General features: G+C 40.4%; 1 protein-coding gene across 1 annotated transcript in view; it reads left to right on the top strand.

Moving 5' to 3' along the window:
- The window catches only part of SH3BGRL (SH3 domain binding glutamate rich protein like), a 90667-nt gene extending 83926 nt beyond the window's left edge, over window positions 1–6741 (top strand). Inside the window, exon 4 of the mRNA XM_027096696.1 lies at window positions 5930–6741. Coding sequence (XP_026952497.1) covers window positions 5930–5962 — 33 coding nt within the window. The 3' untranslated portion in view covers window positions 5963–6741. The remainder of the gene's footprint in view (window positions 1–5929) is intronic.
- The last annotated feature ends 1937 nt before the right edge of the window (window positions 6742–8678 follow it).

Below are 8678 nucleotides of genomic sequence, written 5' to 3' on the forward strand. Positions count from 1 at the left end.
TATGTGTCTCTAGGACTGAAGTTGGGTCTCTTGTAGACAGCATATATAAGGGTCTTGTTTTTGTATCCATTTAGCCAATCTGTGTCTTTTGGTGGGACATTTAGTCCATTTACATTTAAAGTAATTATCGATATGTATGTTCCTATTCCCATTTTTTAAATTGTTTTGGGTTCGTTATTGTAGGTTTTTTCCTTCTCTTGTGTTTCTTGTCTAGAGAAGTTCCTTTAGCATTTGTTGTAAAGCTGGTTTGGTGGTGCTGAATTCTCTCAGCTTTTGCTTGTCTGTAAAGGTTTTAATTTCTCCATTAAATCTGAATGAGATCCTTGCTGGGTAGAGTAGTCTTGGCTGCAGGTTTTTCTCCTTCATCACTCTCAGTATGTCTTGCCACTCCCTTCTGGCTTGTAGGGTTTCTGCTGAGAGATCAGCTGTTAACATTATGGGGATTCCCTTGTGTGTTATTTGTTGTTTTTCCCTTGCTGCTTTTAATATGCTTTCTTTGTATTTAATTTTTGACAGTTTGATTAATATGTGTCTTGGCGTATTTCTCCTTGTATTTATCCTGTATGGGACTCTCTGTGCTTCCTGGACTTGATTAACTATTTCCTTTCCCATATTAGGGAAGTTTTCAACTATAATCTCTTCAAATATTTTCTCAGTCCCTTTCTTTTTCTCTTCTTCTTCTGGAACCCCTATAATTCGAATGTTGGTGCGTTTAATGTTGCCCCAGAGGTCTCTGAGACTGTCCTCAGTTCTTTTCATTCTTTTTTCTTTCTTTTGCTCTGCAGTAGTTATTTCCACTATTTTATCTTCCAGGTCACTTATCCGTTCTTCTGCCTCAGTTATTCTGCTATTGATCCCATCTAGAGGACTTTTAATTTCATTTATTGTGTTGTTCATCATTGCTTGTTTCATCTTTATTTCTTCTAGGTCCTTGTTAACTGTTTCTTGCATTTTGTCCATTCTATTTCCAAGATTTCGGATCATCCTTACTATCATTATTCTGAATTCTTTTTCAGGTAGACTGCCTATTTCCTCTTCATTTGTTAGGTCTGGTGCATTTTTATCTTGCTCCTTTATCTGCTGTGTGTTTTTCTGTCTTCTCATTTTGCTTATCTTACTGTGCTTGGGGTCTCCTTTTTGCAGACTGCAGGTTCGTAGTTCCCGCTGTTTTTGATGTCTGTCTCCAATGGCTAAGGTTGGTTCAGTGGGTTGTGTCAGCTTCCTGGTGGAGGGGACTAGTGCCTGTGTTGTGGTGGATGAGGCTGGATCTTGTCTCTCTAGTGGGCAGGTTCACGTCTGGTGGTGTGTTTTGGGGTGTCTGTGGCCTTATTATGATTTTAGGCAGCCTCTCTGCTAATGGGTGGGGTTGTGTTCCTGTTTTGCTAGTTGTTTGGCATAGGTTGTCCAGCACTGTGGCTTGCTGGTCATTGAGTGAAGCTGAGTGCTGGTGTTAAGATGGAAGTCTCTGGGAGATTTTTGCCATTTGATATTATGTGGAGCTGGGAGGTCTCTTTTTGACCAGTGTCCTGAAGTTGGCTCTCCTACCTCAGAGGCAGAGCCCTGACTCCTGGCGGGAGCACCAAGAGCCTTTCATCCACACAGCTCAGAATAAAAGGAAGAAAAAGTAGAGAGAATTATTATAAGTATGAGGAAAGAAAGAAGGAAAGGAGGGAAGGAAGGAAGGAAGAAAGAAAGAAAGAAGGAAAGAAGGAAAGAAGGGAGGGAGAGAGGGAGGGAGGAAGGAAGGAAGGAGGGAAAGAAGGAAAAAAGAAAGAAAGAAGATACAGTAAAAATAAAATAAAGTATAATAAAGTTATTGAATTAAAAAATTCTTATTTAGAAAAAAAAATAGGGACGGATAGAAGCTTAGGACAAATGTTGGAAGCAAAGCTATACAGACAAAATCTTACACAGAAGCATACACATACACCCTCACTAAAAGAGGTAAAAGGGGAAAAATCATAAATCTTGCTGTCAGAGACCACCTCCTCAATTTGGGATGATTCGTTGTCTAAAGGAGGGAAGGAAGGAAGGAAAGAAAGAAAGAAAGAACGAAGGTAAAATATAATAACGTTATTAAAATTAAAATTAATTATTAAGAAAAAAAATTAAAAAAAAACCATGGACGGATAGAACCCTAGGACAAATGGTGGAAGCAAGACTATACAGACAAGATCTCACACAGAAACATACACATATACATTCACAAAAAGAGGAAAGGGGAAAAAAATATCATAGATCTTGCTCCTAAAGTCCACTTCCTTAATTTGGGATGATTGGTTGTCTATTCAGGTATTCCACAGATGCAGGGTATATCAAGTTGATTGTGGAGCTTTAATCCGCTGCTTCTGAGGCTGCTGGAAGAGATTTCCCTTTCTCTTCTTTGTTCTCACAGCTCACAGGGGCTCAGCTTTGGATTTGGCCCTGCCTCTGCGTGTAGGTCGCTGGAGGGCGTCTGTTTTTTGCTCAGATAGGACGGGGTTAAAGGAGCCACTGATTCGGGGGCTCTGGCGCACTCAGGCCTGCGGGGAGGGAGGGGCACGGAGTGCGGGGCGGGCCTGCGGCGGCAAAGGCCGACGTGACTTTGCACCAGCCTGAGGCCCGCCGTGCGTTCTCCCGGGGAAGTTGTCCCTGGATCCCGGGAACCTGGCAGTGGCGGGCTGCACAGGCTCCGCGGAAGAGGGGTGTGGAGAGTGACCTGTGCTCGCACACAGGCCCCTTGGTGGCGGCAGCAGCAGCCTTAGCATCTCCCGCCCGTCTCTGGGATCCGCGCTTTTAGCCACGGCTCGCGCCCGTCTCTGGGGTTCGTGCTTTTAGCCGCGGCTCGCGCCCGTCTCTGGAGTTCCTTTAAGCAGCGTTCTTAAACCCCTCTCCTCACGCACCAGGAAACAAAGAGGGAAGAAAAAGTCTCTTGCCTCTTCGGCAGGTGCAGACTTTTCCCCGGACTCCCTCCCGGTTAGCCGTGGTGCACTAACCCCTTCAGGCTATGTTCAAGCCGCCAACCCCAGCCCTCTCCCAGCGCTCCGTCCGAAACCGAAACCCGAGCCTCAGAGCCTCAGCTCGCAGCCCCGCCCGCCCCAGCGGGTGAGCAGACAAGCCTCTCGGGCTGGTGAGTGCCGGTCGGCACCGATTCTCTGTGCGGGAATCTCCCCGCTTTGCCCTCCGCACCCGTTGCTGTGCACTCCTCCGCGGCTTCGAAGCTCCCCCCTCTGCCTCCCGCAGACTCCGCCCGCGAAGGGGCTTCCTAGTGTGTGGAAACTTTTCCTCCTTCACAGCTCCCTCCCACTGGTGCAGGTGCCGTCCCTATTCTTTTGTCTCTGTTTTTTCTTTTGCCCTACCCAGGTACGTGGGGAGTTTCTTGCCTTTTGGGAGGTCTGAGGTCTTCTGCCAGCCTTCAGTAGGTGTTCTGTAGGAGTTGTTCCACGTGTAGATGTATTTCTGGTGTATCTGTGGGGAGGAAGGTGATCTCCGCGTCTTACTCTTCCGCCATCTTCCTCTCCATTCTCTAACTGATATATTTTTACTAAAAAATAAAAATCCAGTGATATTCATGTTGAGAGGAATACCACTCCTCTGGAAAAGCCATGTTCACTAGTAGGTTGAGGGTATAGAACATGCTGGTTAAAGAAGTGTTCTTATTGGCTTTGGTTAAACCACCTAGCTTTAGGGAGGGGCCATGAAAATCTGCTTCTGCTGTGAGATTTGAAGCATTCCTATTTCCAGTAAGCCCATCCCATTTTATTGCATCTCCAAGAGAAACTGTATGTTAATAACACTTAGCTGTGGTGTTGGTCTTAGTGACTAGGCAGAAAGTGGAAAGGAAAACGTTAGGAAAGAAGTCTGGATACCTGCAATGGACTAAGCATTGAGCTACACAGTTCACATTCATCTCATTTTATCTTTACTTCGTCCTTATGAGCTAGGTGTCCTCAATACCATTTTACAGAGGAGGAAACTAATGATTAGATAATTTAAGTAATTTGTCCAAGGCTACATAATAATTCAGTAGCAGATATGGAATTTGAACCCGGGATTATCTAACTCAAAAGTAATGCATTTATAGAATGATGTATATAGTGGGAGTAGAGGGTGAGAACACATCATATGCCTGTTTCTAGAGCTCTCTGGTTGATTAAATAACTCATGATACTATAAATACTGACTACTTACTTTTAGATAATAATAAAGCTTGTAGCACAATTTACATATTTGATGAATAAAACACAATTAGAAAAGTAAATAATTTAAATATGATGTATTCTTAAATACAAATTACAAAGAAGTTTGAATTGCCTTTTGTTTTGGATTTTTATGCTAGTAATTTCTTCCATTAAAAAGGATAAGTGAGAGCTAAGGAATTTATGACAAATTACAACAAAGATTGATAAGTGTAACTTTAGGGAACTAGGCTGTCTCCAAAATACTAGTTACTCAGAGGCATTACGTGCTCATAAGAAGAAGGACTTCACATTATCATGTGTTCACATTTTTATACCACTGCTTCCCCACCTATATATGCTATGCTATTGAGGGGTTTTATTTATTTTTATTTTTTATATTAATTAATTTATTTATTTATTTTTAGCTGTGTTGGGTCTTCGTTTTGGTGCACAGGATTCTCACTGTGGTGGCTTCTCTGATTGCGGAGCATGGGCTCTAGGCATGCGGGCTTCAGTAGTTGTGGCACGTGGGCTCAGTAGTTGTGGCTTGCGGGCTCTAGAGCACAGGCTCGGTAGTTGTTGCGCATGGGCTTAGTTGCTCCACGGCATGTGGGGTGTTCCTGGACCAGGACTCGGACCCGTGTCCCCTGCATTAGCAGGCGGATTCTTAACCACTGTGCCACCAGGAAAGCCCCACTGAGGGGTTTTAGTATAAAATTCACTGTGTTGTGTGAGGAAGTTTTTGGAAGCTTGTCCTATAAAATGAAACAAAATACATAATGTGGGTCTAAGATATATTCATTTAGACAGCCAAACACCATGTTAGAAATTTCAAAAGAGCTTAGGGAAGTTTGTTTTTGGTTTTTGACTAAGAGTTTTGGAAGGTGAGTCAGTAGTGTATTACATATGTTTTGTTAAGGATGTATTAAGAATGAATTACACTGTCCTCTGGTTTCCTTCTTTCTATCATTTCTACCTCTCTCTCTTTTTTTTTTGGTAAAAATATAGCATCTTTTTGTTTGTTTGTTTTTTCCCCTTCTTCTGGGGTTAGCATTAGAGGCTTATTTTGGAATATGCAGCTGCTGTCACTCCTCCTGAGACTGTCAAGTACTCAATTAGTGACAGATGTTTAGAGTGACATTGTCTAGCATACATGATTTCTACAGCTCAAGTCTGAGGTTTCTTTCACCAGAGTCACTCTTGCCACCCATCCTTATTTCCAGAAACTTTCCTTGACGTGTATTTTGTGTCAAGTACTATGTTAAGTGCCAGAGCACACCTATAGGTCAGAGTTCCTATGCTAGAAGTACTCATCATCCACAGGAATAGAAAGACAACCTTACCTCTTCGAGCCTACTGCCATGAAATTTAAAAGCAACAATACTTTGGCAAATAACACATTTTCTAAGTAGCTTAATCCTTAAACAAAACTCACGTGACAGTAACGATAGGTGACAATGTTTTTGAACACTTAATTTTTGTGAAAAATCATTCAAAATGGAACTTAGCTACTTTTAAATAAAATGTCAACTATAATTGTAAATCACTTGCTTTTATGGAATTATAGACAGTCCTCTATGACATCTGTTTCTAGGCAGAAGTTTCTATTTTTTAATTTTTCTATTAAGAATTTTTAAGCAGTCTTTTCTGGCGGCTATTTTTCTGATTTTGAATATTCTTAGCAATTTGAGGTAATATAGTCTAACCAAAATACACACGGATGCCTGCTTTGTGATATTTAAATCTGTGTTGTTTGTTTTTCATTTCAGGAAGCAGAAGCTCAGGCAAAGCAGCAAGCATGAACCTTAAACATTCTGCCTTAAGCATCCTGACAAAGGAGTCTCCACTGCTTTTTATAAAATAGCAAAATTATCTTGGCTTCAAAAGAAATAGGCTTAATGTTGAAATAATAGATAGTTGTTGTTTTCACATGCAAACAATCAAAATGAATACATAATTAAAATGTGAACATTATGATGAGGAGAATGGGAGATGAACTTAAAATTTTAAGAGGTGTCATGGAATAGTATTGTTGTCTGCTAAGGCATTTTATGTACTTCAGTGATTTTAAAAAGCAAACACCTGTTCCCTTTTTTGATATTATTATTGCAGCTTAAGTATATCTGTAACTCTACATTAAGTAACTTTAAAAGATGAGTGAGAAAGAAAGAATCTGTCTCTTGTTCCCAAATTGCCTCAATTTTAGTGAACAAAAATATGTACCTTTTTGATGTGGAATTATTGTGATTAAAAAGTAGTTGCAGATAATGTTTATGATATGTCAGATATTGTAATTTCTGATGGTAATTATAACATTTACATTCTTTTGTAGTTAAAACTTCTATGTACTGAACCACAGGTTTTCTAGGCTTCTAAATGTAGCCTTTCATTGCATGTTTCAGTGATCGGAACAGATGACCTCCCACCAAAATAAAGATGTATTCAGTTGACAAATTTCTTGCTTAACTACACAGCTATGATGCAATCATGTTACTAAGTTGCTTGCCCCAGTGAAATATGCATACGTATGCTATGGAAGTATGATGGCAAATAAGTTAAAAATGGCATCCTTTTGCAAAGAGTTCAGACTTTTTTTTTTTTTTTTTTTTTTTTTTTGTGGTACGTGGGCCTCTCACTGTTGTGGCCTCTCCCGTTGCGGAGCACAGGCTCCAGACGCGCAGGCTCAGTGGCCATGGCTCATGGGCCTAGCCACTCTGCGGCATGTGGGATCTTCCCGGACCGGGGCACGAACCCATGTTCCCTGCATCGGCAGGCGGACTCTCAATCACTGCGCCACCAGGGAAGCCCCAGAGCTCAGACTTTTAATTAAATATTTTAAAATAGGTTGGAACTCATTTTTCCCCTTTTAAAACCACTTGTGATCACGAATGCCACTATCTCTCAGATATTTGATCTTTTGGTTTCAGCTTAGGCATATATTGTATGAGTACATTAATCTAAGCAGAGAAAATCTTTTCTATGCCTCTATTCCAGTGAATAGCGTAAGTATCAGATAAAAGGATCAATTTAAAAAATGTTAATTTTGAAAACTTCTAAGAAGATAAGAAACATTATGGCCTAAATCACCCAGAAGACACATATATTGTACTTTAGTTCCACATTAATATTGTACTTTAGTTTCACATTACTAAAAGCAAACACCTTTTACTTTAAATTACTTTATCATATCATTTGATGTATGCAAGTCTGTGCTCTTTGCCAAAATCAATATACAATGAAGACATGGCTTTGTTTACTGAGATTCAAACATGATGCAATGCTTTAAAATAAACTCAGTACTGTCAGAAACATAATTTTTGTGTTCGTGTTCATGGAGTTTCTAAATAGTGTAATAATAATTTTAGAAGGGTAATATATTTTTTAGATGGTGGGGAAGGAGAAAAGAGAAAATAATAGAAAGAAAACAATTTGAATAAACTTTCTAAATTTCCTATTTAGGACTCTGAATTTTGCAATACACACTAGAATCAAACAACTAATCCATTTTTTTGTGTACAAAAATATGCTATGGAGAACTCTAAAGTAAACAAGGTATCTTGTAATAAATTCTGGAAAATGCTAAAACATTTTTCAATATTTTCTCCTGAGCTATATCAAATGCAGATGATGATACTTGCAATATTTTATGTGGGCATTTTTACTTTAATATCAAATAAGTTAACACTGTCAAAAATAGACATTCTTTAAAAACAGATGACATTTTTGAGATGTGTATATCTACTAGACTATACCTTACAATTAGCATATATGTATATTTAAAGTAAAATGTTTTATTGAGTCTTGCCAAATTGAAATCTTTCTTTTTGTCAGCTGAATACTATATGTCCTGTAGATACAAGAAAAGCAAGTGAAATTCTGAATATTAGAGAGCTGCCTTCAAGGCTATGCTGAGGCCCCCCCCCCCACTTTTTAAAATTTTTATTTTATTTATTCATTTTTTGTCTGTGTTGGGTCTTCATTGCTGCACATGGGCTTTCTCTAGTTGTGAGCGGGGGCTACTCTTTGTTGTGGTGCACGGGCTTCTCATTGCAGTGGCTTCTCTTGTTGCAGAGCACAGGCTCTAGGTGTGTGGGCTTCAGTAGTTGTGGCTCATGGGCTCTAGAGCGCAGGCTCAGTAGTTGTGGCACGTGGGCTTAGTTGCTCTGCAGCATGTGGGATCTTCCCGGACCAGGGATCAAACCTGTGTCCCCTGCATTGGCAGGTAGATTCTTATCCACTGTGCCACCAGGGAAGACCCTGAGGCCTCTTTTAAGAAGGACTAAAGATGTTGCACTGTCCTAAAGACACACTAAACTCCAAGAGATAGTAGGAAGCTGCAATAACTAAGCCAGTGAAACCAGTACACAAGCCTGAAAGCAAAGCAGCGGGAAGGTGGGGTTTGGGTCTCTGGTATTCCATGAGCAGCAGAGCCCCTGCTTTCCTAGATTGCTCTTGATTCAACTTTCTGAGGTTGGGAGTGTATACTCATTTTCTGAGATACCTACTCCCCAAAGTCTC

Source organism: Aethalodelphis obliquidens, unplaced genomic scaffold (genome assembly GCF_003676395.1).
Source record: "Aethalodelphis obliquidens isolate GAN/ISIS:26980383/991018 unplaced genomic scaffold, ASM367639v1 scaffold106, whole genome shotgun sequence".
NCBI classification, from domain to species: domain Eukaryota; kingdom Metazoa; phylum Chordata; class Mammalia; order Artiodactyla; family Delphinidae; genus Aethalodelphis; species Aethalodelphis obliquidens.